The sequence below is a fragment of the Leucopleurus acutus genome, assembly GCF_964270905.1.
Source record: "Leucopleurus acutus genome assembly, chromosome: 3".
Taxonomy (NCBI): domain Eukaryota; kingdom Metazoa; phylum Chordata; class Mammalia; order Artiodactyla; family Delphinidae; genus Leucopleurus; species Leucopleurus acutus.
The window spans coordinates 88010043-88036598 of NC_139145.1; the positions used below are offsets into that span (position 1 = coordinate 88010043).

A 26556-nucleotide genomic window follows, 5' to 3' on the forward strand; every position below is an offset into this window, starting at 1 on the left:
TATGTGGAAGTTAAACAGCATACTCTTGCACAACCAATCGAACATTGAAGAAATCGCAAGGGAAATTAGAAAATACCTTGAATGAAAATGAAGACACAGTATAGCAAAAATTATGGCAACAAAAATAATATTTAGAGAGAAATTTATAGCTGTAAAAGTTTATGTTTACAAAGGAAGAAAAATCTGAAATTAGTAACTTAATTGTACTCCTGGAGGCACTTGGAAAAGAAGAGCAAACTAAACCCAAAGCTAACAGAAGGAAGGAAATAATGATCAGAGCAGAAATAAATGAACTAGAGAACAGGAAAATTATAGATAAAGTCAATGAAACCAAAACTAGTTTCTTTGAAAATACCAACAAAAATGACAAACCTTTAACTATATTGACTAAGAAAAATAGAAGATTCAACTTACTAAATCAGAAATTTAAGAGTAGATATTACCACTAACTTTATAGAAATAAAAAGGATTATACAAGAAAATTATGAACCACTATGTATACCACAAACTGGATCGCCTAGATGGAATGGGTAAATTCCTAGAAATGTAAAAACTACAAAAACTGACTCAGGATAAGTAGAAAATCTGAACAGATTTGTAACAAGTAAGGAGATGGAATCAGTAATAAAAATCCTCCCAACAAAGCAAAGTCAGGAATCAGATGGGTTCCCTGTTGAATTTGGTTTAACAGATAAAGAAGAATTAATACCAATCCTTCTCAAACTCTTTCAAAATACTTAAAAGAAGGCAACACTTGCTGATTCCTACAAGGCCAGCATTACCCTGATTCTGAAGCCAGACAAAGACACTACAAGAGAAGACAACTACAGACCAACATCCTTAATGACTATAGATGCAAAAATCCTCAAAAAACATAGCAAACAGAAGTCAACAATATATTAAAAGGGTTATATACTATGGCCAAGTATGATTTATCCCATGAATGCAAGGGTGACTCAACGTACAAAAATCAGTCAGTGTAATACACCACATTACCAGAATGAAGGAAAAGACCCCACATAATCATCTTAATTAGCTCAGAAAATGCATTTGGTGAAATCCAACACCTTTTCATGATAAAAAAACACACAATAAACTAGGAATAGAGGGTCTTTCTCAACATAATAAAGGTCAGATGTGACTAAGCTACAACTAATATCACACTCAATGGTGAATAGCTGAAAACATTTCCCCTAAGTTCAGGAACAAAACAAGGATGCCCAACTTTTGCCACTTCAGTTCAAAATTGTATTGGAAGTTCTAGCCAGAGCAATTAGGAAAGACAAAGAAATAAAAAGCTTCCTAATTGGAAAGGAAGACAAAAAACTATCTCTATTTGCAGATAATGTTTTTTATATGGTAAACCCTAAAGAATCCACAAAAAAACTGTTTGGCCTAATAAATGAATAATTCCATTTATCATGGCATCCATAATAATAAAATATTTAGGAGTAAATTTAGTCAAGCAAATGCAAGACTTATACACTGAAAATGGCAAAACATTTTTGAAAGAAAGAGGACCTAAATAAATGTAAAGTCATCCTGAGCTTGTGAATTGGAAGACTTAATATTGTTAAGATAATACTACCCAAAGTGGGCTACAGATTTGATGCAGTCCCTATTAAAATTCCAGTGGTGGTTTTTGCAGAAATGGAAAATCCATCCTAAAATTCATAAGGAATTTTAAGGGATGTAGAAGAGTCACAGCAATCTTGAATCCAAAGAACAAAGTTGGAGGATTCATACTTCTTTATTTTAAAACTTACTACAAAGGTACAGTAAATAAAACCATGTAATATTAGCATAAGGATTGACATATAGACCAATGGAGTAGAATTGGGAGTCCACAAGTAAACCCTCACATCTGTGGTCAGTTGATTTTTTTTTACCACAGTGGCAAGAACATTCACTGGGGGAAGGAACAGTCTTCAAGAAATGGTGCTGGGAAAAGTAGATGTCCACATGCAAAAGAGAGAAACTGGACCCTAACCTTATACCATCGACAAAAATTAATTCTGAATGGATCAAAGAACTAAATTTAAGAGCTAAAACTGTAAAACTCTATGAAGAATGTATAGGTACAAATCTTCATGACCTTGGATTTAGTAATGGTTTCTTAAATATGACACCAAAAGAATAGGCAAGAAAAGTATAAAACAGATAAGGTGGACTTGATTAAAATTAAAAACTTTTTTTTTCAAATGACATTCTCAAGAGTGTGAACAGACAACCCATAAAATGAGAGAAAATGTGTAGAAATCATATATTTGATAAGAGTTTAATATCCAGAATATATAAAGAACTCTTACCATCCAACAATAACCCCCCCCCGAACTCAATTGAAAAATTGGCAAAATACTTGAATAGATATTTATCCAAAGGAAAAATACAAATGGCCCTCAAGCACATGAGACGATGCCCATCATCATTAGTCATTAGAGAATTGCAAATGAAAATCATGAGACATCACTTCACACCTACTCCAATGGATATTAATAAAAAAAAAAAAAGCAAAAACCAGAAAATAAGAAAGTGCAGTATGGAGATTCCTTAAAAAACTACAAATAGAACTACAGTATGACCCAGCAATCCCACTACTGGGCATATACCCTGAGAAAACCATAATTCAAAAAGAGTCATGTACCAAAATGTTTATTGCAGCTCTATTTACAATAGACCAGAGATGGAAACAACCTAAGTGTCCATCATCGGATGAATGGATAAAGAAGATGTGGCACATATATACAATGGAATATTACTCAGCCATAAAAAGAAATGACATTGAGCTATTTGTAATGAGGTGGATAGACCTAGAGTCTGTCATACAGAGTGAAGTAAGTCAGAAAGAGAAAGACAAATACCGTATGCTAACACGTATATATGGAATTTAAGGAAAAAAAAATGTCAAAAAAATGTCATGAAGAACCTAGGGGTAAGACAGGAATAAAGACACAGACCTACTAGAGAATGGACTTGAGGATATGGGGAGGGGGATGGGTAAGCTGTGACAAAGCGAGAGAGAGGCATGGACATATATACACTACCAAAGGTAAGGTAGATAGCTAGTGGGAAGCAGCCGCATAGCACAGGGAGATCAGCTCAGTGGTTTGTGACCACCTAGAGGGATGGGATAGGGAGGGTGGGAGGGAGGGAGATGCAAGAGGGAAGAGATATGGGAACATATGTATATGTATAACTGATTCACTTTGTTATAAAGCAGAAACTAACACACCATTGTAAAGCAATTATACTCCAATAAAGATGTAAAAAAAAAAAAAAAGAAAGTGCTTCTTCGGATGTGGAGAAATTTGAATCTTCATACATCGCTAGTGAGAATATAAATGGTGCACATACTGTGGAAGACAGTTTGGTGGTTCCTCAAAAGATAAAACATAGAACTATCATTTGACCCAGGAATTCCACCTAGATGTTTACCCCAAATAATTGAGAACAGTGACTCAAATAGATACTTGTTCACTTATTTTCATTGTATCATTATTCACAATAGCCAAGGGGTAGAAACAACCCAACTGTCCATTAAGAGATGAATGAATGAATGAAATGTATGTCATGCAATGAAATATTATTCAGCCTTATAATGGAGTGAAACACTGTACATGTTACCACATGAATGAACTTTGTAAACATATGCAAAGTTAAATAGGCCAGACACAAAGAACAAATATTATAAGATTCTACTTATATAAATTACCTAGTATAGGCAAATTCACAGAAACGGAATGTAGGTAGAGGGCTTCAGGGGCTAGGGGAAGTAGGAAATGGGTACTTGTTGCTTAATGGGTAGGGAGTTTCTATTTGGGGTGATGAAAAAGTTTTGGAAAGAGTGGTGTTGGTTGCACAACACTGTGAATATAATGTCACTGAATTATATGCCTAAATATGGTTAAATAGCAGTTTTCATGTTTGATATATTTTACCACAATAAAGGAAAAAAGAAACATTACTTGTTTTTAGATGCTGAATTTCTGTGAGATAAACTAAAATGTCAGTCTCATCTAATCTATCTTTACATGTTCTAGTGATATTCAGTCAACTAAGTAAAGAGCAAGTATGTAACCTTTAGGAGTATCTACCATGGGTAGGGCACTGTTCATATATTCCAACTATATGTTGATACATTTAATTTCTCTTTTGATTCACAGCCACTCTGTGAGATAGGTATTATTTCATTTTTATAGATGAGGAAGCAGTTACAGAGAGACCATAAGTAATTTATCTGAGATAAAGTAATAAGTGATAGGGCTGGCATTCTTATCCAGGGATGTCTTGAGTTCATACTAAATCCACTTAGCTCATTTCCTCCCCTTTTCAGATTACGTGACACTCATTTTATCCCTATAATGATAAGTGATATTTATAATGAGACTGAGAAACTAGAGATCTTGAAAAGCCTCCTTTATCAAAATGTGTTACATTTAGGTAGTTTAAGAATGTTTTAAGCATTCTGTTTCTAAATTAGCATCACAATTTGCAAAGGGAAGTAAATAATATTTTGGGTGCTTTCTATATGATAGGCATTGTATTTTGTGCTTTCATATTTTGTTGTCCAATTTAATCTTCACAGCAGCGCTGAGGTATTTCAGGATGAAAAGTTGAATCTTTTGGAAGTTAAGTAACTTGTCCAAGTTCACATAGTTGGGAAGGTATGGAGCCAATATTCTCATTAAATTTTGCTTGATCTCTGAATCATGTCATGTGGAATCATATCTAGGATTTTAAGCTGGAATTTTCAGTTCAATGACTAGAGAGAAAATTTTCCATCTTTAACTGGGAGTATTGAGCCTTCATGTAATTCAAGGAGGCTTCTTTCTGGAAATTAATCTTTATAGTATTGAATACTTCTAAAAAGTTCCCTTCACATGAATCCTAATAAATAGTGTTCTAATAGCTTCCTTCTTTACCCATTAATAATAATAGAGGTATAAAACATTTATTTAGTACTTTTATATGCTTTGCAGTGTGCCTTAATAAGCATTTCCATTTGTGTTATTTTTTTTTAAATCTTCTCCACAACCCAGTGAGGTATAGGTAGGCATTGTTATAATTCAGCATAAGCCTTCTGGGCCTGAGAATGGAAGTTGGTCAGTTAACTGAAAATCAGTTAAATGATAGAATCACAAAAATCAATATGTACTATAAACATTTTAATTAAAAAATACTATATAACTGTAGATTCATTAGTGAGTCTTCGCGGGGCTCTCACTGTTGTGGCCTCTCTCGTTGCGGAGCACAGGCTCCGGACGCACAAGCCCAGCGGCCATGGGTCACGGGCCCAGCCGCTCCATGGCACGTGGGATCCTCCAGGACCGGGGCAGGAACCCATGTCCCCTGCATCGGCAGGCGGACTCCCAACCACTGTGCCACCAGGGAAGCCCTATTAGTGAGTCTTTTGATATAGGGTCAGGACCTTTTTCTTGAGTTAGAGACAGCTAGTTAGAATTTGACTTTATTTTACTTAAACTATATCAATGATGTGGCACCCATGATTTTCAGTTTTTTTTTTTTTTAAATTGAAGTGGGACAGGTAGTCACTACTTATGAAGGAATATGGGTGCAGCTTGTTTTAGAATATGATTTTCCCAATATTTTATAACTTTATAGTTGTCACTGAAAACTAATTCATCAGCACTTTTTTTATGGCTTTCATTGAACATAAAACATTCAACCTACTTTTTTTAGCAAGAGCTTTCTTTTTCCTTCTCATTTGTCGGTTTATTTAATATCTAATGTAATTATGTTATAATTATAATTAGAAAAAACAGATTTGGGAAGAAATATCACTTTCTCTTGACTGTTTTTTTAATCTCAGGTTTTATTGACATTTGCTGTTTCATTGTGTTGATTTTTTTTACTGTGGCAAAATCTACATAATATTTACCATTTTAACAGCTTTTGAGTGTGCAATTCCAGTGACTTTAAGTACGTTCACAATGTTGTGTAACCATCGTAGGCGCTCTTCTAATTTCTAATTAGCATACTTTCTGGGCCTATCTAGCTACCTCCTGTAAGTAGAATCATACAATGTTAACTCTTGTGTCTGGCTTATTTCACTTGCATAATGTTTTCAGTGTTTTATCTATGTTGTAGCATATATCAGTTTCATTCCATTTTATGGCTGAATAATATTCTAGTGTATGTATAAACCATATTTTTTTCTACTCATCTGTTGATGGCTTCCCATGTTTTTAAAGTTAAGCTGCAAAAGTTTTAATCACAGTATTTTAAAATTTGAAACATTAATAATAAGTAACAAATGTTTCTATGTACTGGTGCTAAAATAGCATTTTTGCTGGTTTTCTAAAAGATAAAAAAATCTTTTTAGTGTGTAACAAATTAATCAAGTGATTATTCCATGTATGTTCTCAATTTTCATTTACTCTTGAGTTATAATTATACATCATGCTAGTACAACTAAAAAATAGTATTGGTACACATTTTGGGAGCTTATGTAGCATATTTTCATTGTATTAAATGGAATGTTCTTTAAATGAGGCAAAGTTAGACAATATAACTCTAGGAAAAAGATTCAAATTTGAGTCCTTAAAGAGGGTCAGATGAGTGGCAGTTTGAAAAATTTGCTTTGCTTTCTTTCATATCTCATTGTCTGTGCTACTCTACTACAAATGATGAAACTAATGAATCAAATTATGAAATTGTCATTTTTATGATTTCACAGACATGAATAGTTAGCATAGTTGGGTGAAGTTACTAGAAGATATGGTTTGGGTTTTCTTCACTGTTTTCTTTTGCATGTGTATAATAGTGACAGTGGTGACATATTGGGAATGGAAAATAGAAGGAACAATTTCCCTCTTCTGTTGAAGGTGGTATACCTCATGTTTTAAAAATATGTCCTTAATACTGGTTTTGAGCAGATTTCGTGTGACATTGGAAGACCTAATCTTATTTTTATCCCAGTGGGTCCCATGTTCTGGTTTCAGTTATCTAAATTCTTTGTCGAAGTATATTCTTCCTAAGGTGTTTGTTTTATTACAAAAATAACCCAGTAACAACATATAGCTTGCTAAAACAAATTCTCTTTTGTAAATTCTCAAGGGTGGTGTGCAAAATTTTAATTAAATTTTGAGATGCTGGGAAATTCACCTCCACATATTTTATAGAAAAATTTGAAAAATACCTTTGGAGTTCTTGAGCAAAATTGTGAATAATCTTAAAGGATTATTACAAAGAAGAAAAGAATAAATCAAAGACAGTCCTTTTTATATTATGTTCATTTACTCTAGTCCATTTTCAGTTCTAATTACTGTCATGTGCTAAAATGAACCATGGATTAATAGGTGGACTAGCTTCATTTAAGTGATAAAGTGGCTACTAACACCATTTTCATTAAATGATTTCCTTCAGGGTTGACTGATGGGTGCCCTTGACATATTATTAGAGTTAGAGGAAGGCTTCTATTACTGTCCATCTGACTTGCACCTTTCCTAGGGAACTAGATATAGGACTTGTATTGATAAAGATTCAGAACCTCTTAAATGACATACTGGGGTTCTATGTCTTAGGTAACTAAGACCATTTACTTGGTGAAGAGTGAGAGTTAGGATTGGACCTGGCATGAGTGTCAGGTGCAAGTAGCAATGAAGGACAGGCTGGGTGTGAATGGATAGGTGTGGTTGGAGCTAATTTCACAAGGTTGATAACCTCTCTTACCTGGAAGGGCCCTCAGGGAGGAGTTTTCCAGTATCCAACCAAGGTGAGTGGTGGTATTCATCCTGTCAATATCAGCCAGATAGGTATTCTTATCTTATGATGAGTAGTTATTATTTCAGAATGTTCTTTGGTAAAGTAGAAAGTATTATGGAGGTAGTTTTGAGGTGTTTGTAGATCCTTTAGCTGTATTGACTTTTTGCTGGGATAAGGTAAGAGTTAAGGATGGGGGGACTTCCCTGGCGTTCCAGTGGTTTAAGACTTCACCCTCCAGTGTAGGGGGTGGGGGTTCAGTCCCTGGTCGGGGAACTAAGATCCCACATGCCTCACGGCCAAAAAACCAAAACATAAAAAAACACAGAAGCAGTATTGTAAGAAATTCAATAAAGACTTTAAAAATGGTCCACATCAAAAAAAAAAAAAAAAAAAGAGTTAATGGCGGTAAACTTGATACAGGAAGAGATCACCTGGCTGGTGCACTAAGTGTTGAAGTCTCTTTATTGCTCCAGCATCTCAATAAATTGACGAATAAGACACTGGAATAGTGACAGAGGAAAAATATCAACTTTATTACACAGAAAGGCTAGATTGGGAATGTTGCTTAGTAATAGAGTTAAATAGGCTTGTTAACTCAAACGCTGGAGTTTGGCCAGGGGACCCAGTCGTCATCTACTAGGCTGGAGCAGCAGTGTCCTGCAAATGTAGAAGTAGATGCTTGCTCCTTGTGGGCAGTTTGTTCTCAAGCGGAAAAAAGATAGAGGTGAACTGAACATGTTCAGCTTATTAAATACAAACTAATCAGTGTAGAGACCAGAAGTTAGACCAGTTGAACTCTTTCCAGAAGAAGGAAGCAGTGGTAGAGAAGAAGCATTTGCCGTCTATGTCTGTATGTATTTTCTTGATTTATCCATTTTAGACCATCCCAGGGGTCCCCAGCCCCTGGGGCCGCACAGCAGGAGGTGAGCAGCAGGTGAGTGAAGCTTTATCTGCCACTTACTATCACTCCCCATCGCTCGTATTACCACCTGAACCTCCCTCCCCTGCATCCGTGGGAAAATTGTCTTCCACGAAACCGGTCCCTGGTGCCAAAAAGGTTGCGGACCGCTGATCTCTGCTATTTCCTTGCTATGGAAAGATGAGGATTTAGCTCACTATCCTTTTCTATCTCCTATGCCCTCATTGTGTCAAAATAATTCTGTTATAATTTTGATTAAGTATTCAGTTTTACGTTTTATAATTACTTACCTTTCTTTTCCCTCTGGAATTTTGTTTTTATTGGAATGAATAAATGTCTTTTTGTCCTCATTTAGTTTACTTAGTTTTTATATCTTATTAGTGATGGAGTCCACAGCTTTCCCCCAGTTGCTTTAGTATACCTATATGTATTTACTTAGTCGAATTTATTTTCTTAAAGTAGACAGCAGTCTGGACTTACTGTATATAACTACTCTTGCATTAATGGTCATCTTAGTATCTTCACCCTTATTCTTAATGTTTTCCTCACCTTGCTGTTCTATTAAATGTCCTATTACCTAGATGTCATGTGTTCTTTCTCTTGATGTATTCTCATGTTTTGTAGAGCACAGATTGTAATAGCTTCCTGATAAAGAATATATGGGAGGTACATCTTTTGAGAACTTGCATGTCTGAAAATGTCTCTGTTCTACCCTCACACTTAATTCATAGTCTGAATCCTGAGTACAGTATTCTAAGTTTGAAATAAGTATTCTTAAATAATTAAGAAGTTTGTTGCCTTTTTTATCCTTAATCCTCTGTATGAAATCTGATTCTCACTAGAAGTCTAGAATTTTTTTTATACCTACGATTATGAAATTTTATGATGATTTGCCTTGGTACAGGTCTGCTTTTGTCATTTGTATTGGACATATGAGTGAGTCCTTTTAGTCTGGAAGTCCATATCCTTTCATCTTGGAACATTTTATAGAATTATTTCTTTTAATTCCTGCATTTTCACTGTATAAACTTTCACATCCCCACATTTTCTGGAGTGTGCTTCTGCTGTCAGCTGTGCATGGCATACCCCAAAGACCCTATGGTTTACTCCCTGCAGTGAACTCCAGTCTTTTGCTATTGTGGGAGAGTGGGCAGGGGCAGGCTGTGCAGAAATGAGGAGGTGATATAGGTGGTTAACTACTTCTTAAGTAGACTTTCAAGAATCCTGGTGGTTTTAAGACCAACCTCACCCTCACTGCCAGACATATGTGAGCTTATTGGGAGTTTTGTAGTGATTATCATATTGCTTTTCTGCTTTCCCCACTAGTGGCTTTGGATTCGGCTTTCTGGCGTCTAAGTAACATGCCATTGTATGTTCTAGAAATCTATGTGCCTCTTTAATGCATTATAAGATCTGGTAGTAGATCTAATAAACATGATGAATATTGATGAACAAAAATGATATTTCACTATCTGCAATAACAGTAGTGTTATCTGAAATTATCTTTGATTTCTGTTGTTTACAGAGTCACACATACTGCTAAACTACTGTGATTTTCTGTTTAATAAGTAAAAGAAAAGCTAAAGTTCATTTAGCGAATAGTAAGAAAATTAAAATGTACTCTTTTTTTTTTCTTATCCATTTTCCTGGAATCCCTCATTTCCACCTGTGGACCAATTTAGAACTCTTGAATTAAGTAGAACATGGTGGTATATGAGACCATAATCATAGTTTCCTTTATTTGTCCATTTTTCAAAGAGGCCTCTTTACAATGAATAACTCTGATCAGCCTTTTCATTCATTCAACAAATATTTACTAGGTATCAACTGACTGTAAGACACTGGGCACCAGGCCTATGTTAGTTAAACAAGCTTCTGTCTTCATGGAGTTTACATTTCTAGTGGAATATATAATTGGTTATAGTGTTACCTAGATTAAAATAAGATGGCTTGTATATATCACCACCCCTGGAAAAACTAACTGAAATTGCATATCTTTCTGATAATATCATTACTTTACTTGAAACAGGACTTGAAAGTTTTTATTACAAAAATAATATTTATTTTTAAAAAGATATAAGAAGACTGATAGAAAAAAAGAACAGTACCCACTATTGCACTGATCAGAAATAACCACTGTAAACACCTTGGTGTATATTTTATCTCTTTTCTATATACATGTGTATAATTAAATATGTATATGTATATTTAAATGTGCCTAATTTGTTTATAAAAATTGAATTTATTATAAAAACATGTACAGTTTTTATTTGTCAAGTGTTTACTTCCATTTAATGGCTATATAATACTCAATTTTACGAAAACACCATAATTTATAACTTTAGGTTTTCTGTATTTCATTATTAAAAAAAAATTCTTGTGCTAATTTCTTGTAGCTAAATCTTACCAAACACCTTTAGTTAATTATTCCAGTAGTCTTTATGAATAATTTTAAATATATGGAAAATTTGAAAGAATTTTACAGTGAACACCCGTATACCCACTACATAGATTGTATAATTAACATTGTAGTATGTTGACTTTACTATGTTATCTATCCAATTATCCATCCCTCTTACATTTTTTGGTAAATATTTAGAAGCTGAGTCATATAATTTTCAGGCAAATTTTATAAAATTTTTTCATTTATGCTAACTAGCCCTCCAAGAAGATTTTTAGTACTAATTTACACTCTTACCAGTGGTGTATCAGCACACTTTGAACCCTTGCCAAACTGGATTTTATTGTCTTAATGTAATTTTTTAGACAATTTTTGATATATAGGTTTTTAGTAAAGTTTCTTATTTTATCTCTAAGATGACTTTCTTTGTATGTAATACTTATAAAACATTTATTTATAGTTTGCTTTGATCATCTAATTTCTACTGTAGATTTTGAAAAGAAATTATATAATTTGTTCTTTGTTGTACTTAATGTTTTTTAAGGGGAACATTGTATCTGTTCAGTAGCTATTTAAGGTACACTTGAGATTTCAATCAGGAAATCACTAGTCCTTTTTTTTTTTTTTGGTTTATGCAATAAGTATGTAAATAAGTATTAACTAGAATACTGGCTATAGCATATTCAGTCTTTTTTCTCTTTCACAGAATAAATGAGCCGATGGAGAAAAATGATACATTGGGGCAATCAGAACTAGAAGTAGAATCTCCTGAATTAAATATTCGTTCACTCACTGGACCTTTGTCTCACTTCTTGGACCTTGGTTTTATTCCTTGGACCTGTGTTCCACTCAGTCTAACACTATGACTGATAAAAAGACTCAAGAGAAATTAAGACATGAATTTGAAGTGTTATGGAATCTAGGCACCTAGGTGGGCATATAGTATGTGAGGCAGTTGAAGCAAGGAGATAATTAGAAGGTGAAAAGGCTTACACAACACTATTTTAAATGATAGATTGCCTACATTCTATTTTAAGAGTAATTTATAAACAATTATTTAACTTTGATATGGCTCTTTAAAAAAATTATATGGAAATCCCACTAGAAATATGTCACCTTTGTTATTTTTGGAGCATTCAGTCAAATCTCTTTGTTTACAGCTGGGCTCAAAATGCAGAGAACTCAAAGATATTCATTTCGGCCAGTGTTACAAGATCTCAGATGAAGGCATGATCGTCATAGCTAAGGGCTGTCTGAAATTACAAAGAATATACATGCAGGAAAACAAATTAGTAAGTACTTGTTACCATTCTTGTGTTTTTCATTTTGTTTCTAACTCTTGAATTCCTTATAACTTAGCTTATAAATTTTTTTCTGCTTATTTTTTTTGGATGGTTTAGAGGCAGATTCTACTTAAAAGCAAGAATCTTCTCAAAACAATGATTTGTATAAATTGATTTTATAACTGTGTGGGTGCTTGTATGTGGTACTTACATGTTAAAAATTCTTCATTAGCATGTGCTAATGTGCTTTTTTCTAAACTCTGACAGTGGAAAAAATTAATTTGAAAAAATTAAATTTGGCTGCCAAATATAAGTATGTAGTTGTCGTTCCTTCTGATTCCCCTAGGGATTGTAGTAATTTTAGATAGTTAGGAATTTTTAATATTCGGGAAGATGTATGCTTGTGAAATAGAGCCTTTCACTTAGTGTGGTGTAAAATGGGACTCGGTAAATTGAGACAGATAATCTTGTTTTTAGTTGTAAAGACTACTAGTTTAGTTACATAGGTTTTATATTATATTTTAAGCACATGTGTAGGTAACTCATTTGCACTTATTGTATATTATAAATATATTTAAAGCCATGTAATTTTCTCTTATTGAGATATACTTTATATATCATAAAATTCACCTTTTTAAAGTGTACAGTTCAGTGTTTGTTAGTATATTCACAAAGTTGTGCAGTCATCATCACTAATTCTAGAACAGTTTTATTATCCCAAAAAGAAACCCTGTGCCCATTAGCTGTCACTCTTCATTTCCCCTTCCTCTAGCCCATGGCAACTGGTAATATACTTTCTGTGGACTTTTGTCTGTTCCAGACATTTCATATAAATAGAATCACACAATATGTGGTCTTCTGGGTCTGCCTTCTTTTACATACCATATTTTTTCAAAGTTCATTCCTATTGTAGGATGTATCAGAGCTTCATTCCTTTTTATGGCTGAATAATATTCCAAATCCATTTAATTTTGCTTTGATAGGTATATAGTACAGGTTAACAGAAAAAGTTGTCACTGGGGAGGCATTAGTAGAGTTCTCAATGTTGAAAAATACTGTATGTTAAAATGTAGGCAAGGTGGTCCTGAATATGTATATTTACAAAGAAGATTTGCTTTTTAACTGTATCTTCAAAATAATGACATCTTTTTGTTGCCCCTTGGAGTTAGTTTACAAAATTTGATAAATACCTCTCACGTATTAATGTAAGTTTTGAAAGGTCTCTGGAAGCCTCAGCACTTAAAGTGAGACAACGCTTTTTTTTTTTTAAAGATTACAGTTAGAAAAGTTGAAATACTATGAATTAAAAGTAAACACTTTTATTACCATGTAGAATTATCTTTTTCTGTGAAATTACACAGTAAAAATACTTCTTATTCCTGTTCACATTTAATACAAATTTAATAATCACTCCTGAGGCATTATGTTCTTGTGGATAGAGTAAGGTCTTCTGGGTAAGAGAGAATGAATTTTTGAATCCCAGTATCCATTTACTTGCATTGTGACCTTGGGAAAGTTACTTAAGATCTTTGAACCTCCTTTGCAAATGGGGTTATTAGTATTTGTATTTTTGCAGATTGTGGTTTTGAGGAATAAATGATATAATATCCTTAAATTGTCTAGTATAAACTCTGACTCATAGAAGACAATAAAAAACTAGTAGTCTTTATGAGAACTTGACCATATTTGTTGTCCATTGGTTTCCACTTTACACTCAAGATAAATTAAAAGGTGGTAATCCCAGCTTACAAGTTTTATATTTCTCACATAATGGGAATATTTGTTGAGTAATTAATATTTGTTTTCTTGTTGAGCAAACCAGAAAAACATTTTTCTTGACACATTAAAAATTTTGGTCAGTGGTTTTTCAAAAGAATTAAACCATATGTTTTGAAGGTTCTAGTTATGTTCAAATTTCTTTAATATTGTGGTCCATTAGAAAGGTGTTATATACTTAAATGCTAAGGGAATCAGTTTCCTATGTAGTGTTATTCAGTAAACATTTTGATTTCATTGCAAATTAGAAGTGATTTTGCTAAATCTTAAGTAAAGTTCAGTTCAATGAAATTCTTGCAATTTAAGGTTTTTAGAAAGGGAAATTTAGAATAGTATGAGCTCTTTCTGTTGGACAGTTGAGCTGTTGATAACTGGTCTCCCATAGGAACTTTAGTTTGTATTTTTAGAATTTATGAAATAAGGAGAAATATCTGAATTACTTGCAAAGCTACAATTTTAAGTAGATTGGGTTTTTTCACTCTGAGATGTATTATTGTTAGTCCTTTAATGACAAATATTTTTAAAAGGGTGAGTAGAAATAATAGTCTGATTAAAGGCAAATAATATTTATATATGCATATATATAATTATACTGTATATTTAATTAAAGACAGGAAATAATAAACATCATTAAATAGGACAAACAACTAATAGAAATATTCAGTACTCAGGAGAATATTGTGTCTGAAAGGATGCCAACAGAACTTTACCTGTGCAGATATTGATCATTAGCTAAATTATTTCACTAATTCTTTTGTCAGTCTTCTCAAAAAGAATCTTCTTAAAATAGTATTAGAGTTTTATTGTGTAGCCTAAAACTAATCATAGCATAGTGCTTTTTTAAAGTATAAACTTTGCTGACTTTAAAATATCAAATTGGTTGTTTTTATATATGTTGACAGTATATGACTAAGTATACATTTTTTTCATATTATATCTTGGCCTTTAGATGGCAGCATTGTCTTTGTATATTTCAGTGACATAGCTTTTGTGTTCTTGATGTAACTATAAAGATAAAATGCTTGTACATGGTTTCTGCAGATATTTATGGTTTATTTTTAATTTTGTCCTTTAGATGGTTTTAGGGAAATTTTCTTTAAAAATATGAAATAATAGTTGCATCTAGAGTGTTACAAGGTGAACTTGCTATCTTACACAAAGTAGCAAGATACTTGAATATTCTTATTTGTGGCACTGTAAGTAAGGTACACTTTAGCATAGGGAAAGGATTCCTGTATTTATCACAAGGAGTTTTATTCAGGTGGAAAGAGGACAATGATCTGACATCTTAGTACTCAAATGATTTATGGTGAGGCAAATAATTGAGGACATACATGTAAAATCTTACCTCCAAAGAGTGAGTTTTTGTTTTAGTAATTTTTGAGTGAGACAACTGCCATGCACCTACATGGATGTATTTTTCATTTGCTATAAAACTGTTGTATAGACTATAAAAACAGATCTGAGGAATACAACTACAGTGAGTGTCTAGCATATTATATCCAACTGTCTGCCGTCTTTATTATTATTATTTTTTTTTGCAGTACGCGGGCCTCTCACTCTTGTGGCCTCTCTTGTTGCGGAGCACAGGCTCCGGACTCGCAGGCCCAGCGGCCATGGCTCACAGGCCCAGCTGCTCCGCGGCATGTGGGATCTTCCTGGACCGGGGCACGAACCCGTGTCCCCTGCATCGGCAGGCGGGCTCTCAACCACTGCGCCACCAGGGAAGCCCATGTCTGCTGTCTTTTAGCTATAGCATTTATATCACTTCTGTGCAGTACTGGCTACAAAATTATTTTAAAGCCATATTTAGTTTGTATGTATAGTTATTGATGATCTAGAAACTTCATTAAGTATATTTTCTCTGCTTCCTTACTGTCCTTCCTCCAGATTCTGCTTCTCTACTTTTTGGACAGAAGCTCTTTGGTCTGCTTTTTTTAAAAACATTTTTATTGGAGTATAATTGCTTTACAATGTTGTGTTAGTTTCTGCTCTATAACAAAGTGAATCAGCTATATATATGTATACATATATTCCCATATCCCCTCCCTCTTGCATCTCCCTCCCACCCTCCCTATCCCACCCCTCTAGGTGGTCACAAAGCACCGAGCTGATCTCCCTGTGCTATGTGGCTGCTTCCCACTAGCTATCTATTTTACATTTGGTAGTGTATATATGTCAGTGCTACTCTCTCACTTCATCCCAGCTTACCCTTCCCTCTCCCTGTGTCCTCAAGTCCATTCCCTACATCTTGGGCAGCTTTTTATTTGGCTGTAAAATGATGGGGTCAGATAGATTATCTACATTTGTTATCCAACCTGATGTTTTAAAGTACTAGGATTTTACGATTTTGAAAATGGCTTCTATGCTAAGTTCTAGGGTCAGCATATTTGATAGAGATCTCTATGTCTTATATTTATTGGGCTTATTTTATTTTCTTTTTTTTGGCTTATTTTTTTTAACACCTTCTACTCTGTAGAGTTGAGTTATGAAACTAGTATAGATTTCTGAGTTACCCAAGAAAGTAGTAATGTATTATGAATAGATTTTAGAAAGTTTTAGGGAAATGTTAAATGTTTTCTGGTTAAAATTTGATTTCCCAATGGTTAATTATGACCTTTTACTTTTTTCAACCTCCTGGTGAAGTATTTTACTGTGCCATCTCCCATAGTCCTTTGGCTCTTGCTGTAACATTATTTGTAACATTGTTTGTTCATTGTTTTTAATTTTATTATCCTTTGGAGGCTTACATGTATCATGTAGGACCTAAATTTACCTCTCTCTGCTTCCTTCTGGGATGAATGAGGCAAATACTCAGTGTGAGTTGAATTGAACTCAATTCATACCTTGATCCTACTGTTTCTTAATCATGTGATTCAGTTAGTTATCTTAATTTTTGTACTTTCATTTCCTTGTTTGTAGAAAAGATATACTACTACCTCAGACTTGTTCTTATGAGGATCAGACTAAATGAGATTGAGGTGAAGTACAAAGTATATGGTCCCAAACGTAGGAAGTTCTTTAATAAATGTTTTTTTTTTTCTTCCTCTCCCTATCAGAGTTCACTTTCTGGAGTCTACCAGTTTGAATTGGGCTGTGTCAGTACCTACTGTCACTTACTATGTTCTGATTTGATCTGTTAGTTACCCACAGTTTAATTCTTATTTTGCTGCTTGCTGTGATTTTGAGGTTGTTGCAGCAGCTAAGTGAATAGACTGGTAGCCGTGTTATCATCAACTAGGGTAAATAAGTAAGGTAAGCATTTGCATCAGAGCTTAAATAACAGTAACTAATTCAGCATTATATTAAGGCTTGCATTTCCTGACTCTTTTACTTCTCAGCTTAGAGTTAATACATTAAGGGATTTGGTCCCTGCTACCCCTCAACACCCCCACTACATTCTTGTTACCTTATTCCTCAGATACTCCTTGTGAAGTGAGTTTACTTTGTAATCCCAGACATAAATAATGTACATTTATGAAGAATTCCATTTTATAAGTACTCACTTCAGCCTCCAAAGTCCCCAAGGGTAGATATTCGCCTTCATTGCCCTTTCCTTTCTGAATGGATGAGGCATTTACTGACACCGAGAGTGGTAGTTTCCAATAAACAGTGATGCATGCATATGGCATTCTAAAGAAGGTGACCTAAAGTTAATAAACTTCATCTTGTTATTGTATACTACCTTTCAGTATTTTGCTGTCATTTTTTGATATCTGAAAATATTTAATAATAGTTATCTCATTGACTGTTTATAATGTACCAGGCACTGTGTAGTTTTACATAATTAATCCTCACAACCACCATATGAGGTAGCTTACTTTTTAAAACTTTTATTTATTTATTTTTAATTTTTGGCCATGTCGCGTGGCATGTGGGATCTTAGTTCCCAACCAGGGATTGAACCCGCACCCCCTGCATTGTAAGTGCAGAGTCTTAACTTCTGGACTGCCAGGGAAGTCCCCATGAGGTATGAGGTACTTTATTTTTATTCCGTTTTACAGATGAAGAAATTGAGGCCTAGAAAGGTTAAGGAACAACAGATAAATGTCAGAGTCAAGAGTCTAACCCAGATCTGTTGGACTCTCAAAAGTTTGTCCTCAAGACCTTTGATTGCATGGATACATCACAGGTGGAGCTAATCCATATATGCCTTTGAACCAAGCAATAATTTCCGAAAGGCATTATCCCCATTAAAACACTTAACTGTCAGGTGCTGTGAGACATCAGAGGAGGAAATTAGCTATTAGCATGAGCAGAAGATCCTTTTGCTAGGATGATAACTGATTTTAGGGGAAGCTGCTAGTACCAATGGAGATACACTGAAATCTTTTCTAGGAAAATTAGTAAAATTACCAAAGAGGAAAACTGTCTTCAGGATAGTGTTTAATGTTGGTTTTAATCCTGTATAAATGTGAACATAATGAACTTTTGTAGAATTGCACTCATTATGCAAAAGTTTGTACTTGGCAAACACATAATATTGTGTTTTTTGTGATACTTGGATTCAGAAGCTAAATACCATTTCATTTTTGTTCGATAGATTTAATAGAAATTTTAATGGATTTATGAACTGGTAACTTTCTACTCTGTTCCTTAACACTGTTTCAGATGTTGTTTCAGTGGAGTTAACATTTGAATGCCTACTGTGTGCCAGGCACTATGAGAAGTGTTAAGGAATTTAAAAAGAGTTATATTGCCAAAGAAAGAATATCCTTTTCTAGTGGTAAGCGCTATGGAAATGCCAATCGCAAAATAGTTACTTGTGTGAGAGATTAGGGAGGAATCAGGAAATCCTATAAATAGCAGGTGACATTTATAACTGGATCTTGAATATTATATAGTGATATGGCAATTGTGCTGCAAGCAAACATTTTTTTGAGGAAAGTGATATCATTAACAAAGACAAGGCATCAGGAAGATATGTGGAATGTTTAATAAGTGGTGGGTGTTAAAGTAAGATTAGGATTATATAAGGCTGGTGGGGGAAGTGTTCATAATTGGGTCTCTAAAGGAAGGTGGGGACCAGGTTGTTAAGTTTCTTGAGTGTCATGCTAAGAAATTTATATTTCTCTTGGTAATTGGGATTATACTTGGGATTTCAAATGTGAAAGGTGATCAGATTTTTCGGTCTTGTATTTTTGTTTTAATTTTAGGAAATGAAAAAAAATTTGGAATACTGAAAAGAGTAATAACATATATATGCCCATCACCTAGACATTGACCGTTGTTAACATTTTGTTAAATTTGTTTCTTCTTCTTGAATTAATAAAGCAAATAATCTTTAATTCGCTTGTCTTGCATCCCATGTTATTCCACTATCTCTTTCTAGAGGCAACTACTGTGATGATCTAAAATGCTTAAAAAAACAACTGCTTTAACAGACATAATGGGTACCATGAACAACAATATAATATTGTTCAGTATGTGGTCCCAAATAGTTTATATCTGATATTATATGGTTAAAATCTGGTCTCACAAAGTATGTCAATCTACAGTTTGCATTTTTACTTTTAAGTTGTTTTTGATATCTAGCCGTAATGAATATGTAATTCATTCTTTTAAACTTTTAGTATCCTATATATGTATATATCTCCTGTTTATCCATTTTATATTGAGGGACACTTATATTGCTTCTGTTGTTTTGCTATTATAGCCAGTGTTGCAATAAAATCTTTGTGCAAGTCTCTGGGCTTATCTGTGAGAATTTCTCTAGGATCTATTCTAGAAATGTAATTAAAGGGAGCAAGGATGGGTACTTTTTGAAATTTTTGCTAGATAATGTCAAATTGCTCTCCATAAATAACTGTAATTATAGTTTACAGCTGTATCTTGCTGATGGATTGTCAACTCTTTTGGGGGTGAAGAGTATCTAGTTATCTTTTTATCCCATCCACCCGCATGTTGGCACATAATAGTCATTCAATAAATGTTGGTTTAGTGACAAATGGCTTACTGCTGAATTAAACATACTTTTAAAAACATATTTTTTCCAGTATTTTGGGAGCATGCTTTAAAAAGAAGGTGGATTTAAGCATATAAATAAAAGCTCAAAAAATAGGTTAAAGATGCAGAGTCAGTGGTTTTCTGACTTTTCAAATAAGTAAGTTTCTTTGATCTAGTTACTATATTAATGATGCCATTCTTCATGTATCAAATTTATCTAGCCAGAGTCATTAATGTTCTCAAGGAGTATTTTCTGGGACAATAGTTTTTTTTAACAATATGGAGTTCAGATCAACTAGAGTATAATTTCTATTCTTGTCTGAATTACATTGACTTGTACATTCGTACGATTAATAAAATTGGTTTTATTTTGTTCAGTGATATTTGAAAGATCCACTTGAAAAAAAAGTTAAAATGTTATTTGGCAGATTTTTCAGTCTAAAGAATAAATACATTTTTATTCATTATATATTCTTTGTTAGAGCTTACTGTCTCTCTTTTTAATCTGTTTTTCTATTTTTCTCCTGTGGGTATCTTTTTTATCTATCAGGTATCTGGATAAGAACATGACTGAATTGTATTCCATCATTTGTGAAAGGCATAGAAAACCATAAAGAATGAGTATGTGTGTGTGTATGTATATTTTTCTTCCCCTGTGAACCAGTTTGGTAGAGGGCAAGCAGTGACTGATAATATCCAAATAATTTTTCTTTGGAATGCATTATTTTTTTTACCCAGCATATTTATTTAACATTATATTAATTTAGTAATACTAAAATTAGTTCACAAATTTTGGGAGCCCGTCAACTGATGGTAGGCGTTGCTCAGATGTAAACAGGATTGCAGGAGGAAGCTAGCCTAGTATTAAAAACTCTGATACAGATATTCCAGTGTTGATAATGCAGAATTTATTATAACTAAAAATAGGTGACTCTAAATAGTATTTACATATTCTTAAAAAATTTTTTTCTGGATCAAATTTTAGATTACTAAAAATATACAATTTGTTTTGGGTTTAAAATTTATAGTTGGTAGATTATTCCTAGTGTTGCAGTTCTTTTGCTGGTGTTATTTTCCACTGATATAGTCTGTAGTTTAGATCCTTTTTTTAAAATAAATTTATTTATTTTTATTTATTTATTATTTTTGGCTGTATTGGGTCTTCATTGCTGCACGCGGGCTTTCTCTAGTTGTGGCGAGCAGGGGCTACTCTTCGTGGCGGTACATGGGCTTCTCACTCTGGTGGCTTCTCTTGTTGCAGAGCACGGGCTCTAGAGTGCACGGGCTTCAGTAGATGTGGTGCATGGGCTCAGTAGTTGTGGCTCGTGGGCTCTAGAGTGCAGGCTCAGTAGTTGTGGCTCACGGGCTTAGTTGCTTTGCAGCATGTGGGATCTTCCCAGACCAGGGCTGGAACCCGTGTCCCACTCCATTGGCAGGCGGATTCTTAACCACTGCGCCACCAGGGAAGCCCCTAGATCCTTTAATGAAAATGTAATTTTTGTTTACTTCTTTTAGGAGTACATATTAAAAAAAATCACAAAGAGTTTTGGAGCAAATCAAATTATCTTTCAGATATAAACATGAAAGCGCTGTCTCAGTCTCTGTGCTCAAGTGTTGATAACAGTTGATAGTGGGTTGAGATAAAGAGCCAAGTCATTAGACTTAGCAAATTGAAACTGTATGAGGTTAGATGACAGTGGAATGCTGGGAGTACATTAAGCGTGTCATTTATGAGCACACATTCTTCAACTGCCTGTCTAGACCATCAGTCAACAAGTGAGATGTATTGCTTGGATTTAGGGAGAAGTTTTGGCTTATATTTTTCTTCATCTACCTATCACAGAGGTGTTAGAGTCTTAGGATATCCAAGACTTAATCCCATTTAATGTTTTAGTGATTAGGCTTAAGGGGAGAAGAATTTCTCTTTTTCTCTCTTTTTTTAAGATGTGCCTTTCTGAATATCTTTTACAAACTATAGTTGAATCTGGTTACCAGTTGATAAGATGCTTCTTTTTCAAGCATTTTCTTGTCATTATTATTAGAAAGATACATTGTCATGAAAGTGCATCTAGGCATCCTGTGTGGTGACTACTGTTCCTATTCCTGCTACAGATTTTGCTTATTCATATTACCTATATAGTGTTTCTTCAAGTTCTTATTAAAGGTCTAAAGACAAAGTTGCTCAGATGAGAGTGTTAGGGTAAAAATCTTTCCCTTGGACTGTACCTTCTGGTTTTTAGTAGCTGATAATTTGAGGCCAGATGAAATCTGTACTTTTTTGATATTATTTTTTTTAACCCTCCTATTGCTTCTTATTTTGTGTAGCCACATAAAATTTAGGTTGTAGAAAAGAGCAATACAGTATTTTTCTTTAATGGGTCCTCTACTTCACTATTTTTGGTTTTTAAAATATGATAGAAATGAGTTATGGAGAGTTCTTGGGGGTAGAAAATTTGTAGTGTCTATTGCCAGGTTTTTATTGACTATTTTTGATTTAAGTATAAAATCTAGGTATTTATCATTCACTATAATACGATACATAAATGAATATATTGAGAATTTGTAATCCATCCTTCTAATTGAGCTGTATCTGCATGATTATTCTTATCTTTTATTTTCCTCTTATTGAATATATATCTTTGAGAAAATAAAGAGGAAGGTATATATTTATATTCTTTGTTGTTTAAATGCCTACATGGATGCCTACAGATTATGAAATTATCAATATTTTCATCATTTAATGATAGCTTTTTGTTTTAACTCCTCTGAGAACATGGTAGAATTAGGTCGAGCTGTGATTTATAGATTCTCTGAATGGGAATAAAGATATAATTCCATATCTATTTACTAGGTTAATGTTAACTTTAAATATTTGAAGATACTGACGAGTAGTTTGATATTTCATATATTTTAAGTTATTGCAGGACACAATTTTATGCACATACACACATATATGTATGTACTCCTCTTCACTGATATATTAATAAGTTTTTTTTCATCATGCATAAATGTAGTCAGTTCCATTGTATAATCTATTATACATTTTATAAACTACAGTTGTTATCAGCTTATGAGTAAAGAACTTAACGGAAAACAGTGTGAAAGATGATGGTATATTGTATTCCACTGAATTCAGTCATGACCTAAGACATTTCTAAAGATCGACATTTTGTTTTTTCACATCCACAACACAGATATACTCTTGCTAAAATACTGTTTTTTTTTTATCATTTCAAGAATCTGTAGTGGCTAACTACAAAGATTTCTCCAGTTATTTTTCTCTGTTCTCATTGCGTTCTTAACTTGTCCACTTAGTCTTCATTTTCTCTTGTCATCTTGCTTTCTTCCAGTATGTGTTCAAGCTGAGGTAAATATTATTTTTTTGGTCAAATATTCTTTAAAAATTCTTCCACATTTATTACTTTCCAATATTCTGTCAGCTTCCTTTATTTTTTCTTATTAATCCATTGATAATTTGTTGTGGGTTTCAAGGCTTCAGTTTAGTCATGTAAGCTCCTTGAAAATGGGGATGAGATTGTCTTTTTTGTAAACTTGTAGTTAGTAACTGAATATTTGTCAATGTTTTGACTAAATGGTTAAAAATCAATCTTTTTTACATAAAAATTATAAATTTTCTGAAAAGGACTGTTAATTAAGATGAACCATTCTATTCTCAAATCCTTTTGGTTTTGTCCTGGGAAAAATTATTTTTGTGCCAAAAAGAAAGCTATTAAAAATTAATATTTTTAATGAGGCACATGTCAGTAACTTTAAGTATGATTATTTATACTTTTGATATGTACATACAATACAGCTTTTAGTATACAAGTTTCAATTTTTATTAATGGCATTGGTGAAATACGTTTCATTCTATAGCAGTGTGAAGTGATTCTTCACTAGTGTTCTTACCAGAAGAATGGCAGTCATAGTTTGAGGAAGTAAAATCCCAAATAAGTATGTCCTCTTCAAGAATTAAGTAGTTTTTAAGAAATGATTTTTTTAAAGTGAATGTTAAGGGCTTCCCTGGTGGCTCAGTGGTTAAGAATCCGCCGCCAGTGCAGCGGACATGGGTTCGAGCCCTGGTGCAGGAAGATCCCACGTGCTGCGGAGTGACTAAGCCTGTGGGCCACAGCTACTGAGCCCGCGCTGTAGAGCCCACGTGCCACAACTACTAAAGCCCACGCACCTAGAGCCCGTGCTCCACAACAGGAGAAGCCACAGCAATGAGAAGCCCCCGCTTGCTGCAACTAGAAAAAAAGCCCACGCGCAGCAATGGAGACCCAATGCAGCCAAAACAAACAAAAAAAGAGTGAATGTTGAAGCTTGTGGCTTTAAAGTTCTTTTTATTGCAGATTACCTGTTAGATATTTTCATTTCTTGGTTTACATTCCATTGAGGATATTTGAATTGTTTCAGTGCTTCTACCGGTGCATTTTCCTTCTTTTGCTTTCAGAAAACCCTAACAAAAATCTCTTAAGCTTGCTAAGAATTGTGGTCCTTTTTCTTTTGTCATATTCCATCACTTGATTCTTAAAAAGGTGAAAGTTAACAAATTGCCTCTATGTTTGAGTTTGTTTAGAAGAGCTTGCTTTTATTGTTGCAGTTAGAAAGAGATAAATTAAATATATTTGATACATATCTTGATTGCTTGATACCCAGAAAATGCATCAAGCATATCTGGCAGTAAATGTAGTTAGAACATTGACATTGCTTGCTTTGAGCATGATATAACACGCAGAAATTACACTGACAATACTTTATATAAAATTCTTAGTTTTAAATATCATAAATTGGTTCCATTTATTTTATTATCTTTTTGTTCTATAATATGTCCTAATGGTTTTGTAGAATCAAAAATTAGGAAAAGAATACCCCAAAGGAAGCATAACTAGGTATCTTAGTAGAATAATGCAGTTTATTTCTTCATTTTCTTGGAGAATTAAGTGGCATTTGGAAAATTTAAGGAAAAAAATGGGCGAGTATTGGGTCAGCCTACTGAATTGTTTAACCTTGGATTAAGTTTTGTTTTTTCAATCTAGAAGTGCTTTTTCTAGTATACCTAGATGATTTTCTTCTGTACAGTCAGTCCAAGTGTGTATGTAGGCATCACCTGTTTTCATATATTAAAGTCTATTTAAAACAATCACATGTTTATAATATACTTTATATTATGATACTTTTAGATTACAGAGTCAAGACAGGCTTTTTTTTTTTTTAAAGAGTATAATGGTGCTGATTACTGATCAGTCTTAGAATAGGAGGTATTTCACATATAGTCTTTTTCATAGGGGTTAATCATTATCAGTCTAGTGTATGGATTTCCCCAGTGTCACAGGTTAATTCTCAGATGTGAGAGCCTTTCTCCTTTCTCTCCATCAAGGCATATCTTTCTTTAGCTGTTGTAGAAACTAACTTCTCCAGTCATTAGAGTCAACTTGTGATCACCTTAATGCTTCCCTCTCACCTTTGAGATTCTGTATTTGTCGATGTCTAAAGTTAGTTATTTGTTTTTATGCATTATAGTATTAAAGGTACATTAAACTTGCATGGCTATATTATTGCTCATGTACTTCCTTCTTCTGACCCTCCTTTCTTAAAAAAAAAAAAAGTAACTTAGCCTTGAAAGTGATCTTAGAAGGCCTCTAAACCTGCTTCCTACAAATCCTTTTATTGCATGCCTGATAATGAGCTCTCCACCAGTGTGTGTGTGTGTGTGTGTGTGTGTGTGTGTGTGTGTGTGTGTGTGTAGAAGGTTATTTATTAATGAATATACAAGAACTCATGCAATATTCTAATGACAGTTGAAAAATTATTAGTAAAATGGTGTCAAAATGATATTTGGCCAAATTTAAAAAATTTTAACATTTTAAAGTGATTGTTACTAATGCCTTTTTTTAAAAAAGGATTACATATACTCACCACATTTTTTAAAGAGGACTAGAGGAACTTATTTTCAGTACTGGTTAGTACCAAATTAGTGTGAGAATCTATAATTTAACAAATGAAATGATTGCCTCTTCTGAATATGTGCATTGTTTTAGGGGACCTTTCCATTTTAGATGGTGTATGGCACTAAGTAGTGGTCCTCGTAAAACTTTTGTCTTTCATTTACAATTAACATGCTCTTTGACAGCTGTCCTTTAATAATCTCACACCATGGGTTTGAAACTTTTTCCTTAAAGCTTTATAGTTGAATTACAATACATTGTGTCCTTTGTTTTCTCCTGGAAAAGGATTTAAACAACCTTTCTATTGCACTTGTTGAATATGTATTTCATAGTAACCACCATGAAGTTTGCAGCATTTAAGAAGATGAAGAAGCAGAGATAAAAGATACACATTCAAGAAGGCTTGGTTTCACAGTTGGTGCATAATCCTTTCTGCTGTCATTGGTACCCTAACCCTGTACCTACCAGAACAAAAGAAACTGAATTAGAAATTGTGGGAGCTGGGGAGCATTCAGTTGGCAGCCCATCGCATGGCCCATAGGCATTGTCAGGTCTCAG

The 26556-nt window shown here is 33.7% G+C and overlaps 1 protein-coding gene across 1 annotated transcript in view; it reads left to right on the forward strand.

The window, feature by feature from the left end:
• The window catches only part of FBXL17 (F-box and leucine rich repeat protein 17), a 449075-nt gene that overhangs the window by 21097 nt on the left and 401422 nt on the right, over positions 1–26556 (forward strand). Inside the window, exon 4 of the mRNA XM_082836314.1 lies at positions 12206–12337. Within this exon, the coding sequence (XP_082692440.1) occupies positions 12206–12337 (132 nt within the window). The remainder of the gene's footprint in view (positions 1–12205; positions 12338–26556) is intronic.